Source organism: Urocitellus parryii, chromosome 7 (genome assembly GCF_045843805.1).
Source record: "Urocitellus parryii isolate mUroPar1 chromosome 7, mUroPar1.hap1, whole genome shotgun sequence".
Lineage (NCBI taxonomy): Eukaryota > Metazoa > Chordata > Mammalia > Rodentia > Sciuridae > Urocitellus > Urocitellus parryii.
Window position 1 is genome coordinate 170,387,178 of NC_135537.1, and position 15,973 is coordinate 170,403,150.

The window sequence follows — 15,973 nt, forward strand, 5'->3', positions numbered from 1 at the left end:
ATCCCTTATGTGGTTGCTGGTGACTCCTGCTTTGAAAGCTCTTTGTTATCTAAAAAATAAAGTCTAAATTCCTTGGCTTGGCATTCCAGGTTTTCTTTCCCCCTGTTCCAGGTGAGCAGTTCCTCACTGACCCTTGAGTATGTGCTACCCTTGTCTCCATTTGCTACACTGCCTATTAATCTCATTCACCTTCAAACTTTAGTTTGCTTCCATACAAGTGTGGGTTAGAGGGCAATATGGCTACTTATCTAGGAGGAATTAAACCTATTTACCCAATGACTCAACACTTTCACTATTAGAATGTACTCTACAGACACATTATAAATACCCAACAGATAGGCTTCTTGCAGTACCATAAAAGCAAAAGAATGGAAACATTCTAAGTGTCCATCAAATGGGGAACGATACACATGTGGCATATCCTACAACCACTTACCTGACAGAAAGATGTGTGCTGCCACAGAAAAGATGGCAAGCTTACACTGTCAGTGTGATAACACACGTCGCAGAGTGCATACTGTGTGCTTAGCTTAATAAAATATGCATTAGGCATTATATTTAGGTGTAAACAATAGACACTATCCCTAACCACAGCTCTATCTGTGAGGATGGATCATAGGACTTTTTTTTTTTTTTTTTCATGGTGCTGAAACCAACCCCAGGGCCTCAAATAGGCTAAGCATGCGTTTTACCACTGATCTACACCTCTGCCCCTTATTTGTTCTTTTGATGTTTTCCAACATCTCTTGATTTTTAAAAAAATAAGGATCATGTACTCATTTGTGAGCAAATAATAAAGACAAACCTTTATTTCCCCAAGGCCCCACTCAGATTCCACCTCCCCAATAGAGCCTGCCCTGCCTGCTTTCCTACTTCCAGAAACGGCCCTCCAGAGTCTTCGGGTGGTGGGTGCATGGTTTCAGGACAGCAGAGCTCACCTGGCAGTTGGGTGTACATCTCTCCCGCTATCTTATACCAAACTGGCATCTAGCCCTTTGTGCCATCATATGTTATCTTCACAACCAGATCACGAACTTCTTAAAGGTGAGCCACGTCTTCATTGTCATTTTTACCCCTGTGGTCTCCCAGCCAATGTCTTGCCCTGAGTCCTCAAGAAGAAGCTGCTCTGGAGACGAGAGAAATGGCAGTTTTCTTCCAGCCTTACTGGCCAGGCGGATCGGATCCCTGCCTGCAGGTCTGAGACCCACTGCCTCTTAACGTTGCGGCCATGGGTAAACGTACCAGATGTCATCCAACTTGTAAAGGGGGCAGAGGATGAACAGAAAGAAGAACAAAACCAAGAGACTGTCCAGGCTCTCCCTGCACATACAGGATGACGCTGCAGGTACCATGCTGTGCTCCTCTGGGGCCCCCAGAGTAGACCTCTGGGGAAATGACATCTGCATTACTGCTTCAGCTCCTGAGGACGTAAGACTTGCATTGAAAAGTGCTCCCCATGATTGTCCCTAGGATCTCCTGCTCTAGTCCCCTTCCAGAGACACCCACCAAGGGCTTCCCTCTTGACTTGTTAGAGCACTGGCAACCCCAGACCCTGTGAAAGCAAGGGCTCAAGGACTACTTTAGATGCAGAGACTTCTCTTTTCCCCATGCTAAGGACGTAGTGAGTCGTCCTGTTGTTATCCAGGAGGCACCCAGACCCCAATAAGTTGGAACCCATCACAAAACAGCTGCGTTCCTCTCAGAAAGAAACAGATGGACTGGCGGGGGGATGAGAGTAACGGCACAACAACAAATTGAACTTAACCATGCACCCCAGCAAGAGGCAGCTGTGTCAAATCTGGCTATTTGGAGATAATTGAAAATCCTTACCACCCTAAACTGCCAAGATGCAGACCAAAATGAAAATATTTTTAATTTCAGGGCGCCGAATGGTTTGGAGAAAGCACTTTTGTGCTAAAGGGTACAGCTAAGGACGACAATATTTACTCATCTGGCCTCTCTGTTCCCTTTCCTGGGACCCACCGTCCTTAGCAAACAGCGTTTAATCTCTCACCCTTGACAGTTATTGGAAAAGTTAGAAGTATCTCTTTTTGTTCTGCTCTCTCTCCCTCAAGAGAGAATTCAATGGACATTTAGTGGAGTGACCAGGAAACTGGCTGCCAAGGATTTCTTGTACCAGGAAGATGGTAATCCAGAGACCTACAGGCTCAATTTTAAGAGGTACCTCAGTCACCTAGGCCAAGGAGAAAACTCTAAATCAAATTCTGTCCCCAAATCCCCTCTGAACCATCAGACATTTAATTATGAGTCCCTTTCAATTTCAAGGACAGCCTCCTGTTCAGTCTTTTTCTCCATTACTATCCAAGTTAAAATGTTGTACGATTTCCCCATTAAAATTACTGTGCTCTGTTTATTACCATAAGACAGAGACCCCTTTAACATCTTGGGGGAGAGAAGTTTCCTTCGTCTGTAATGATTATATCACATTCAAAAGGCAGCAGAGGAGTCCTTTCCAGGGCTGATACCATCTTGTCTTTGCACTCTCAGGGCCTGGCACGGAGCCTGGCACACGGTTAGTGCTTACTAAGTGCTAACTATAGAAATCCATTAATGAGTCTTGCCACTGATAGGTCTTCCTAAGTGTCCTTCCTTTGGGGAGGTTAAAATCAGGACTTCTTGATCTTGACAACGGAAGCTGGGTGACTGTGTTGTGGGGTCTGTCCTGGGATGTTTGGCAGCATTCCTGACTTCTACCCACCAGCTGCATATCCCCAATTGTGACAATCAAAAATGTCTTCAGATACTGCCAGATGTTCTTGGGGGAGGGGCGCAGAACTGCCCCCAGAAGAGAACCACTGGCCGAGAGACTGCCTTGCCTTTACACAATCAATGAAGATTAAAAAACAGCACATTCTCATAAAAATCCTCTATCTCTAAACTTTCTCCATTAGGGATTACATTTCTTTTTCTTTCCCCTTCTTTGCCCCGGAGGCAGGTCTGAAAATTTAGGAGCTGTGCCTTCCTACCCATGACCTGTGCCTCTGGGAAAGAGCTGCAGGGTGTACCCCAGAGGCCAATGAAGACCCCATTTTCTCTGGCCACACCCCATCCTATCAAGGAAGCTGAAGCTCATGCAGGACCTTAGTGAACCAGGGAGCACCAGCTAACGCCAACAGCCTCTAAGTGAGATCTCTCTGAGCTTGACTTTCGGAGGTTGTCCGGATGGACTAGTCCTGCAGGCAAGGCGTGGAGATTTGCTCTTGCACCCCCGAACTGCCAACTCAGCTTTACAGAAACAGTCTCTTTGCCTGTGCCCTCTGTGGGCCTGCTATGACTTATCGTGCCGAGTTCCTCATTCCTCTGCTGGGATCTTCACCTTGAAATCTTGGCAGAGCATCAAAGAGTCGGATGGGAATCTTGGCAGAAGCAAGAGCCACTTATCAACCGCATAACAAGTACAACCTGCTTGGTGTTCAGCTTCACCCTCTCTGCTGCTTTGGGGTGCTGATGAAAACTGTCCCTGTGATTAGGCGCAGACAGCCTTCTGACTTTCATGGGGCGCAGGCAGGTCTTGGTGCCTAATGGAGGTGTTCTCCATGTCTGAGAAATCACACTCTTTTTTTTAAAAAAAAAAAAAAACATTACAACACTGCCCTGCAGCGTTGTCCGATGGATATGAGAATAAAACCTGAGGCTCAGAAGCTCTGGGGAACTGAAACACAGCTCTTGATTTGGACAAAAAATAGCAGCACTGCAAAAATGAGAAATCGGAGAGCTCTGGACCAGGCTATCAGCTGATCCCAAGTCCCCAAAGTGTCCTTCTGAATCCCTGGTTAGTGGTAGCATGGGGACTGTCAGGCAGAGGGCAGCTGGTGGAAAATTCCCCACTCTGGTCACCTTAATGAGAGAGACATTCTTGACTGTGTGGCTCAGGTTTCCAGGGAGAAATGGGACGAGCAAAGGAATGGCTTCAATCCCCTCCTTTGGCCTGAGTGGCAGTGTGTGTGGCTGTAGCTGGGTACAGAGTAGTGCTCCAGATAACCCTGGTCTGGATTCATCAGCATCAAAAAATCTTGGAGCAGACTGTGCCCACCAGCTCCCTGGCTTTCTGCAGAGAAAGTGTGTTGCTCTTTAGGATGCTGACATAGTCAACTTACAAGAATGGATTGGAAGAAAAAGCCCATAAGGCAGTCAGCCTCAGATTAAACAAAAAGGAACTCTGATTCACAACTGCTAGCTTAATGGCAACAGATTCATTTTCTTTGATAGCACTTTCTCTGAAATTGTCACTGCTGGAATTAAAAAACAAAGCCCCTGGCCTTCACTTGTGTTCATTCACCAACTGTTGGGGAGCAGCATCTGCTAAGAGCTGGTGCTTCAGTAGCTGCTGAGTATGGGAAGAAGGAGGATGGCTCTTGGCTTCGTGGAACTCATGCTGTGGCTATGAGCTAGCATGAGGTGGAATGATCTAGAAGCTACAGACCAGGGAAGGGCTGGAGGAGCAATGTGCTCAGGAAAGTTCCCTAAGGGGAAGTCGTGCTTGAGCCAAACTCTAAAGGTGGCCCAGAAAGGGGTTTTAAGCAGAGTAACAAGGTCAGATTTCCTATTAGAAGAAAACTCTTAGGATGGGGAGGAGGGTGTTAATAATTTACAATGTGCCAAACAGAAATAAATTCGGAAATGTTTTGCCAACTGGCTGCTTCTCTTATTCTCTGTCCCTGTCACATTCACAGTACACACAACCCACACAGCCTATAAAACACACTGCTGGTGAGTCCAGACTGTAGCCAGGGATTCTCAGAATCAGATGATGTGGGGTTGGGGGTCACTGGGAGTCCCACAGACACTCGCTTCCTTAGATTTTATTACAGGCTCTGGATGATTGGATTATGCCTGTAGCCCTTTGTGGTGTGACTGCCAATGGAGGAGGAATTCTCCCAGTGACGCAGGCAGCAGATCCTCTGGAAGTGGGACTGGAGAGTTCACAGGACTGAGCCCCAGGAGGCCCATTTCTTCCACATTCATTAAGCTACCCTAAGACTCTTGATAGGAAGCATTGTGAGCGCTGGACCCAGAGTTCCTTTCATCTGCAGTGACCTCTTTTTCTAGAGCACGGTGTCCTAGCCTTGGCACTACTGACATTTGGGGCCAGATAATTATTGTAAAGGGTGGTCCTGTGCTTTATAGGGGGTTTAGCAGCATCCCTGGCCTTGACCCACCAGATGCCAGCAGCACTCCCCAGGTTGTGACAACCAAAACTGTTGTGGGGCAAGCACCCATGCAAAGCAAAGTCATCCCCAGCTGGGAACTGTTCTGAGGGACAGTTTTCCACTCTCCTTTATTTCTGTTCTATTTCTTGACACATCCTCCCTGTGTTCTTCCTCGTTCTTTGTAGATTCCTGGTGCCTCCTCTGTCTGGTCTCCTTTAAGGCTTAGTCCTTAACCCCATTCCCATTATACTTTATGCCTTCCCCCCTCTCATCCATTCCCAGGAGTCTAAAAGATTTTCTACATTTTCTTCTCAACAGATACCCTGATTGGTCTCCAGGCCAGATCCCCCACCCAAGGTCCAGACTGGTTGCTCCTCATGCTAGATGTCTCACTGGCCTCACAAAGTCCACCAAGCTTTCTCCAAAACTCATTCCTCTTCTCATCTTCCTATTTCAGTAAATGGAACCCCATCTACCTGCTGTCTATGCCAGAATCCTTTGGGTCATTTTGACTCCTCTTTTTTTCTCACCCTTCTAGCCCATCTAAGATGGATCCCTGTCAATTCTGTCTTCAAAACATATTTCAAAACCATCTGTCCTCTCTATGTCTGTTGTTAGTACTCTAGTTCAAGTCAGCATATAACCTAAATAACCAAAAATGCAAATAACTCTACTGACCTCAGTGGTCTCTTGATTTCCATTCTGCCCTTCTCAATGTATTTTCCTTCCAGAGCAATCTTTGGGAAGCATAAATCAGACCCTATGATGCTCTATCTTCCATATCTTCAAAGGGATTTACCGTACTTGAATAAAATCTGTCTATTAAACAGCCCCTTCCTCCTTCATCCCTTTCTTCCCTTGTTTGTCCGTGGCCACTATGTTTGCCTCTTAAACATGTCACCATGGAGCTGGGTGTGGTGGTGCAAGCCTGTAATCCCAGCAGCTCAGGAGGCTGAGACAGGAGAATCGCGAGTTCAAAGCCAGCTTCAGCAACGGCATGATGCTAAGCAAGTCAGCGGGACCCTGTCTCTAAATGAATTACAAAATAGGGCTGGGGATGTGGCTCAGTGGTTGAGTGCCCCTGAGTTCAATCCCTGGTACCAATAACAACAACAACAACAGTCACACTGGGGTCCTCTACTTGCTCTGCCCTCCACCTGGAATGATATCCCCAGCTCTTTCATCCTGCAGGTCTCAGCACTGCTGTCATTTCTTCCAGAACATCTCTCCTGAGAGTACCCTCTACTTCCATATTCATGGGGTTTTCCTTTATTGTCTGGCTCCTCTGCTACATTAGAAGTGTCTTGAGGGAGGGCCATGAGGGTCTCACTACCATGTATCTGTCTTAATTCAATGAGTACTCCATTAAGAGTTATTGGATGAGTGACCATCTCTCATTTCCTTGGTCAAACTACATGCAGGAAAGAATGCTTCATGGTCCAGGACAGAGGTATGAATATGTCCGTGCATGACTCCATCAAGCACGACAACAGCGCTCCACCAGTGTGAATGGAAAGAAACTTTCCAGGGATGGTTCTTAGGAGAACAAAGCACAGGGAAGTGAGTCAGGCACCTGGTGACCTTAAGTGAGAACCATTGATTTCTTCATTACCATTCCCTGTTTATCCCAAGACTTTCCACTGAATCAGAAAAGTGCTCCCTGAGGAATAGGCAGGACCACACCAAAGCATTCTGGGAGGAAGGGCTGAAATTAGTTCAGTTTTCTGGCAACACTGCCTTCCTGGAAGGCACAGAGCTGCTCCAGAGGACAAGGTGTCCAGAGGACAGCAGACCTTACATGAAGGAGCCACAGAAAATGACGGGCATGGCTTCTACCAATGCTTTTCATAATGTTGGGCCCTTCATTGAAAAGCCCAATTAAGCTCCTTGGACTTGGTATGGAACCACAGAAGGCGGGTGGAGCTCTGCTTCACCCTTCTTGCCAGCAGGTCCACAGTTGGGCAGAGAGCGCTTGATTTATTCTTCTTAAAATACACAGGTGTAGTTGGCTGCAGAGTGCAATACAAGCTGATGACGTTAACATGCCCAGCCTTTGTGTTGATGGGTATGACAAGCGTGATTCACCTCAGCCTCTCCCAGGCCCTTTAAGGGACAGCAGCTGGAGAGCCATGAGCCTGCAATTAAGCAGCTACACATCTCCCAGGATCAGGCAAAACTTTTCTATCCAAACGTATCCCAGAATGTGAGGGCAAACAAATCTGAACCACGCTGGAGCCCAGTTGGAATTCTCTTTTTAACAGGATTATTTGTAACGTCTTCTATGAGCCTTAATGAATCTGAGGGAAGAGTTTCAAGGTCTGTGTGTTACAGCTCAAGGACGAGTCTGGGGCCCTGATTCCAAACATATTGTGATTGGCTGCATGTTGCTAAACAACAAAAATAGCCCTGCATCTGTTGTCATTGCAGGGCTGGGACGTTATTTACAGGCGGGTCACTCAAGTTCCGTCAGCAGCCATTAATAAAATACTAAGAGGATATAAATGGTGACTTACACCAACAAGTAAAATCAAGAGGGAGAACTGGGCAAAGGGCGAATTCTGGCAGGGTGGAAATCAGAGGGAAAGAGTCTCTTAAATGTATTTTCAGCCAAGAAGAAAGGAGAAGGCCTTCTGAAGGTGCTTGCTATTTTGAGAGAAAGGTTCTAGACCATCATGAGCAGTCAAAAGTTTTGAGGATTGTTTGAGAATTTTTTTTTAAAAAAATGTTAAAACCCAAAAGATAAAAATAAAATATAGCTCCTGCCCTGGCAGAGCATGTGGGTGGAGATTCAGGCTGCTGTTTTTCAGAGGCCAGTGTATTAGATGGCTCAGCCCTGTGAACATCCATGTGGCCCAGATGGACAGCAGAGTCGGGCAGACAGGAAAGCTAATGGAAAGTGATTGGCAGGTAGGCCAGTAACGGGCCCTGAGGAGCAAAGACCTAATTTTGAGACCCACAGTAAATAACCCAGCAAGATGGGAGACCAAACTAAAGCCACACAAAGACAGATGGAAGGATCCCTGGAGAGGAGGCACTTGAATCCCTGTTGAATGAATGAATGAATGAATGGATCAGTCAATCTCTTCTACATGTTCTCCATCTATCACTCACCTCGGATTCTTTGTAGTAGCGTTCTGGAATTTCATCACAGGCAATATCAATAAAGCAAACTTCTCTCTCTAGGTCTTTGGCTTCATTGTCAAAAATCTGAAAGGACAGAGCAACACATCAAAGGTTAGCAATGCCAGAAGAAATCCCCCAAGGTTCCCGTGGCTCGGTACAGCCATGCCTGAGGCAGAATAACACCCCTCAGAGCGGTCTTCACAGGGCTCAGTGCCCCAGGCTAATGCTTTCACCTGCCACAGAATGTGCGAGAATCATAAGGAATCATAAAAGGCTTTTATTCATCACTTAGGTTTTGTCACCTCAGAGGCAGGTGTGGCATCCATCACCGCTTGGTGAGGGGTAGAAGAAAAAGTGGTCTGTTTTTAGAAGATCAAGAGTGAGGAGATAAATCTCTTCCAAGAACCTCTTCCAAAACTGCAGTCTGCTGATTTTTTTTTTTTTTTTTTTTTTTGGCAGTTAATCTGAACAGGGGGAAGTGAAGAGGCTGGGAAGGGGCTGGTTAGATTTGAGACAAAGAGCAGTGATATGCCTAAATTTTTAGAGGAAAAAAAATGTGCGTGTGTTTTCATTATTTGTTTTTAAGAGAGAGAGAGAGAGAGAGAGAGAGAGAGAGAGAGAGAGAGAGAGAGGAGAGAGAGGAGAGAATTTTTAAAATATTTATTTATTTTTTTTAGTTTTCGGTAGAACCTGGGCTGCACGCATGCCAGGCGAGTGCGCTACCGCTTGAGCCACATCCCCAGCCCTTGATTAAATTTTTTACAATATAGTAATTTTACAAAAATTAAAGATCAGCAGAAAAAAAAGATCAGCAAATAGAAGATTAAACATAATCCCACTGCCCAAGGATAAATATGTGTATTTTTATTGACCATTAAGAGTATGATTTCCTTGGTACATGTAAGGGCGACAAGGTGTAGCTTGGTAAGATACTGAGATGGCTCCCTGCCAGTCTATTCTAGGTTTCACGGGTCCAGAATCTCCATTAATTGGAAAAAAGAAAAAGAAAAAAGAATATACATATAGAAATTTTGGCAGAAAGACTAAGTTCCCCTAGATTTCCCCCTTGCCATTTTTCTGGTCTAAAGGGATGAGTATGCTTCCGAAGGACAGTAAACAGATTGTGCTTGGAAAACCACTTCACCCGTAGAGGCAGTTGTAACCGCACCCCCATCTCACTGCTGAGCTAGCTCCTGCAGGGAACCACCAGTTAACACTAATTATATCAGACTCTTCAGAGGAGAACGGAATATTTAGGATGGGTGATGCCTAAGTGTACAGTCTTGAAAACTGGTGCCGGTTAATCACATGATCTCCCACAGGATGGCACCTGAAGGACCCTTCACCTCTGTACTCTTCTTGGTTTGCTTAAGAGGAAAGTACTGGTCCTTTCTGAATAATATTTGTGCTGATAATTATTCCCCAACTCTGTTGTTTGCTCTATCGCCTATTTTCTTCTAAAATGTTTGGAGGCTACTTGGGCAAATCTCTTCAGACTCCCCCAGTCTGACCTTTTCTTTAAAGGCAGAGAAAGCTCCAGTCTTACCAGCCCTGATTCCTTCCGCTGCCACTTCAAGCCAAGTGCTTTGGGATACTCCTAAAGTGTTTGGGAGGGACAGGTGGATTGCTCGAAAAGAAACAGGAAGCAAACAAGTTCAAGGTTGAGTGCAGAAATAAGTTGTCCTAGATGTTTTTTTCCCCTCTCATTCTCTTTCATCTCTCTAAGGGTGAGCCAAGAGAAGAAAGGCATATACCTCATTAAGAACACCAAAACAAGCCAGGCACGGTGGCACATGCCTGTAATCCTAGTGACTCTGGAGGCTGAGGCAGGAGGATCACTAATTCAAAGCCAGCCTCAGCAAAAGTGAGGCACTAAGCAACTCAGGGAGACCCAGTCTAAATAAAATACAAAATAGGACTGGGGATGTGGCTCAGTGGTTGAGTGCCCCTGAGTTCAATCCCCAGTACAAACAAAACAAAACAAAACAGAAAAACCCCCCAAAACAAAAAACAAACAAACAACAAAAAACCACCCCCCCAAAAAAAACCCAGAACACCCCAGAAGGGAATGAGCTCCTAGAGAGTAAATCACAAAACATATGGGGTTCTGCTGGGTGTGGTAGTGCACACCTGTCATCCCAGCTACTCAGGAAGTTGAGGCAGGAGGATCACAAGCTTGAGGCCAGCCTCAGCAACTTGGAGAGACATTGTCTCAAAATGAAAAATAAAAAGGGTTGGGATATAGCTCAGACGTAGAGTGCCCCTGGGTTAAATCCTCAGTACTAGGAAAAAACAAAAACAAACCCCCCCCAAAATGATGGGATTCAAAGAAAGGGAAATAATCAGATGTTGGGGCGGGGGTGTTGACAGCTTTTACCTAATTTAATTCAAACTTTTTTGGTTACCCATTATTCCGGGGGTCACAGGTATATTTAGACCTCTCAGGTCTAAATCCACTTTCCATCTCTGCTCTGACATAACCAACTGGAACCTCCTAATGCTCTCTCCCCTCTAGAGTGCATATCACCATAAGCCTTGTCAGTAGAGGGCACTGGAGGGACACTGCAGGGAGAAGGGGACTCTTCAGGTTTGGATCCTGGAGGCTGTGGAGTCTGGGAGTGGGGATATTCAGTGATACTCTGCCCCAGGTGTGTGTCTGGAGGGCAGAGTTAGCCAGTGACCCTGCAGCCTGGCCTGGTTCCGGGAACCAGCTGACCATGGCCCTCCTGATGCAGGCACGGTGCCCTTCAGGCCTTGCACTGGCAGAGTGCCCTGACTTCGTCTACACACCTGTCCACCAGCCTCACCTTGCCCATGCCTGGGAAAGCTTTTTGCTGCCAGTGAGTATGAAGCAGCTCGGATTCAGGCAACCTGTGAACTTCTCCCCCATGCTGTGGGTGACAACCGCACCTCTCCAGTGATACCCCGGCCATGGAAAGGGGCACCTTCCACCTGGGTCCTTCCTTAGGTAATCTCTTAGCTATAGAGCACCCTTCTCTTGACATCTTTATAACTGCTCCCATCAAAAGTAAATAATTCCTTATATTCCTTCCTTCTGTTCAAATTATTGTGTGGCCTCTGTCTCCTGATTGGGCCTTGATTGATACACTCATTGCATACAAGTGCCATCCTAGGCTTTAAGGACTAGAAAGACAGGGAGGGCTGAGTTCCTCCCCTTAAAAAGTTACCACCATGTGGGAGAGACAGTCTGGGAAGTTAATATCAACATTATGAGGCAGGCTGGGTGCAGTGGCACATACCGTAATTCCATGACTTGGGAGCCTAGGCAGGAGGATCACAAGTTCAAAGCCAGCCTCAGCAACTTAGTGAGCTCCTAAGCAACTTAGTGAGACTCTGTCTCAAAATAAAATATAAAAAGGGCTAGGGATGTGCTCAGTGGTTAAGCACCTCTGGGTTCAATCCCTGATTGCTTTTTTTTTTTTTTTTTTAAGACAGAATAAAGTACATTCTGCAAAAGAAAACGCTGACAAGCTAGGGAGACGAGCCAGGAGAAGCTCAGAATGAAGGGGAGTCCCCAGGATCCAGGCTCCAGAACCAGGCTCCTCCATGATAAAAGGCTTTCTCTTAGCATCCAACTGAGGAGACAAATAGTCTACCATGATTTTCCTTCTTTTTTCTAGAATGATGACATCTGAATCTGAAACTTATAAAATATATAAGTTCTCTTCCTGCTACTTATAAAATATATATCCAGGGCAGCCATTGCTTAAAGTGGCCCTAAGACTTGGGGTTCTTCTTCTTCCTTTTTGAACAACTAAGGTTGCAGCTGACTCTACTTAGGCACCACCTCTGGACAACCCTGGTCTCCTTTGTTAATATGATCTTAATTTGTGCCAAAGTCCATGAGACTCCAGGCAAGGGAAAGTTGCATTAGTTAAACTCTGCAGAGACCACTTCAGGGTAGGGTTTCCATCACCTGAACAAAGTCACACATATACACACAATCACTTTGAGGACCTCAACGTCCTCTTCGGGTGTGAGATTACAGAGTCCAAATCTCCAATAAATTATGAATCTCCTAGTTATTTGAGATTTTTAGGAGTTGCTCATAGGTGCTCAATAAATAGTTGAAGAGTGGAAGGCATTTTTCTTCAGCTTCCCAAAGCAGGGATATTGCTTACTTCTTGATCTTGGTTTGAGCTCCATTTCCTTATTGGTAAGCATTATAATTTCCCATAATTCCCAATATAGGGCTGGACATAGAGTGGAAACCTGCTAGCATGGGGCTGATGGGTCCTACACTGGAAATCGGGAGAGCAGACTTTGAATTCACTTATCTTCTCTGTGTAATCTTAGCCAAGTCCTGCATCTTCTTTGGGTTTTTATATCCATGTCTGTCAAATAAAAAGCTTAGTCTATGGACTGGGGACATAGCTCAGAGGTAGAGCACTTGCCTGGCATGTGTGAGGACCTGGGTTGAATCCCTACGTCCGAGAGTAATAGGGCAAGCTGAGTTTAGCTGGATGGGTTTGAGGAAGGTGTATCTCTCTAGAGGGTTCAACCACTTTCTTCTGATTCTCAAAGAATCTGTGGACCTAATGAGGTTGAAATCAAGTGACCCAGATGACCACTAAAATTTCTTCCAGTTAAGTCTGTGATGTTGAGTGACACCTGGGTTACATTAGTCTCCTATGTCTTGCTCTGTGGCTTGCTCCTTTCCTGCTCCCGCACCCCACAGGCAGCCAACTTGGGTGATGGACAGAGGGGCTGCAGCCAGGAAATGGGAAGTGGAGCTGGTCAGGGCGTGGTGTAACTGGAGGGCACAGCCGGGTGAAACCGTCTAATCTTCACGCCCAGTTCAGGGCAGGATCCAGAATGAAGCCAACTCTGCCACAGAGGCTTACCCAGGACCCAAAGGAAAATACTTAGCCAAAGTATTTATTTGAGCTTCCTCAATGGTGAGAGCAGCAGCTGTCAGAGCTCTTGTCCACCACAACCTCTTTGAGGTATTTTTCCAATATAAATTGTAGTAACATTCCCATCTTTGTGTATTTGTCACACATATTCTATTAGTATTTTTTCATTGCTATAATGAACTACCTGAGGCAGGTTAACTTTATAAAGAAAAGTGGTTCATTTAGCCACAGTTCTGGAGATTCAAGGTCATGGCACTGGCTTCAACGTGGCTCTGGGGAAGACCTCATGGTAGATGGCAGGAATAGGTGTGAGAAGGAGAGATCATATCACCAAACTAAGCCAGAGGGAGAGACTGGAGTCTTTCAGGACATGGCCCCCGTTGATTTAAGGGCCTTCCATTAGGTCCTTCCATTTTATGGGTTCCACCCTGTATTGACACTGCCACCTGGGGGCTAAGCTTCCAACAAGGGACATACTGAAGCCATTACAAAAGTATTTATCCTCTTCCTTTCTCGTCTCTACCCACACATCATCTGTAGTGGATTTCGGTGCCAATCTGGTCGACTGCCCTGACCTTTACCCCCACCAGGAAGTGAGTGCTCAAGAAGACAAACTCCTTTTAATATGAACTGAGCAATACTACAATGAGGAAGCAAATATGAAGACATGCTATCTTATAGATTTAAAAAAGGGAGCAATTCTCCTTTTTTGTAAAGCATTATGAACAGCAAGTATCAAGTATCTTAAAAAAAAAAATCTTCATGGGGCTGGGATTGTGGCTCAGAGGTAGAGCACTCGCCTAGCATGCACAGGCCCTGGGTTCAATCCTCAGCACCACATAAAAATAAATGAATGGAATAAAGAAAGGTATTGTATCCAACTAAAAAAAAAGTTCTTCATACATTTTGACTTAGTAAGCTTACAGCTTGAGGATTTATTATAAGAAACTTGAATAAAGAAAAAGTTTATGCACAAAGATTTTCACTGTGACATTATTATAATGGCAAAGGGGAGAAGCAAGGGAAGGGAGGGAGAGAGAAAAAAAAAGTTTAAATATCCCACTATGGGAGAATGGCCATGGAAATCAGGATCAATCCATTTCATGAACTAGAATGTGCTCTGTGATCCTAAGTAGAAAAACATTGATAAACATGGAATGTGTTTCCACAATACTCTAGATTTCTACTTGAACACAGGTGTCTTTGGAGATTTTGAAATCTTTTGTTTTACTTCTAGGTTTGTTTTCTAGATTTTGTGATGTCTCTCGTTACAGTCCATCTACCTGGGATAGCTCTTATATAAGTCCACAATGCACAATCCTGACAATCATAGATTCCGCAGCCCCCTTCTCTACAATAGTTAACTTTCATGGTTTAAGATCCAATCTGAGATGGGAATCCTCTGTACTTTCACACAATTTCGTTATGAGCATAAAAGTGCTCTAGAAAATAAAGTCTATTGTTTCTAAAAAAAATGAGATAGGAAAAAAAATGGTTCAAGCTTATGGCAGTTTGAATTTTATCCTCCTACCATACGCCTGAGCACCTGAGGACACAGGGCGGAGGTGACCGATTAGCAGGGGTTTTGAGAGATATCTACCAATCACTTTGTTTTATGCTTGGGATATGGTAAAAGGACAAAGAGGCCTGTTAAGCTAAGTGGCTGTTCTCCTCTATGATAACTTTATTTTCGGCATTTGAGAAGCAATTAACTAAGACATACCAAGAAAGGACAGGGTCAGCAAGAAGGGACACTGACAGCAGAGTTGTTGCTTCAACACTGCTTTCATTCTAATGCTCTGCATTTGCAGAGTGGCCATTGGTTTGGTAGAGGAAAGGCGATCTGGTAGCTGGCTAATGTTTTAAGTTTATAGGGCTAGAATTGGTTCATGGTTTATGGATTCTCATCTAATAAATATCCAGTTGGAAAGAGCCTGAAAAACAGAGCCATGAAAAAAAGTAAAGAAAAAAGTCCAGGTTATCACAGACCAAATCCACCATCTCATGACTCTCTTGCTACTGGCATTCTCATGGCTAAGCAATTCAAAGGTGACTGTTATCTAAGTCTGTGCACCCTAGGATCCAACCCAGGAACGTTTCAACCTGTCTTCCACATGGCCGTTAAGCCAGGATGAAAAGGATAGTCATCTTTGACTCTTTAAAAACATTTTCTGTTTTCTAGAACCGAGTGGGGTAGTTGCTACTTGTACTGTAGATAGAATTACTTAAGGATGGTGCTCTGAAGAAAGGAAGAAGCTGGGTGGCCGGCAATCAATGACTTTGCAAATATTTGTGAAGTACCTACTAACTGTTCAACACTGTGTGCCTCTTAAATGTGTAAGATAAAGTCCACCCTCACAGGGGTTTAAGATTTTGTAAAGACTAGATTTAATGCAAGATATAACAACTAGGTGTGGGTCCAGCTACTCAGGAGCAGGAGGATTGCAAGTTCAAAGCCAGCCTGGGCAACTGAGACCCTATCTAAAAAAAAAAAAGAAAGAAAGAAAGAAAGAAAAATTGATTTAAGTAACAATGCTATGCAAAATAAAATGTTATTTTTTAAATATATTTTTTTAGTTGTACATGGACACAATGCCTTCATTTTTTATTATTTATTTAATGTGTTGCTGAGGATGGAACCCAGTGCCTCACCCACATTAGACATGCACTCTACCACTGAGCCACAACCCCAGCCCCAAGATATGTTATTAAAGTACAGTCATCTCTTGGTAGCCCAGGTAACCTAAAAGTTGGTCCCAGCACCCCCTTTGGATGCTCAAATCCCTCATATAAAATGGCATA

The 15,973-nt window shown here is 44.8% G+C and overlaps 1 protein-coding gene across 1 annotated transcript in view; it reads right to left on the bottom strand.

Moving 5' to 3' along the window:
- Pitpnc1 (phosphatidylinositol transfer protein cytoplasmic 1) overlaps positions 1–15,973 on the bottom strand; it is a 249,957-nt gene that overhangs the window by 41,265 nt on the left and 192,719 nt on the right. The window contains exon 6 of the mRNA XM_026402284.2: positions 8,283–8,378. Within this exon, the coding sequence (XP_026258069.1) occupies positions 8,283–8,378 (96 nt within the window). The remainder of the gene's footprint in view (positions 1–8,282; positions 8,379–15,973) is intronic.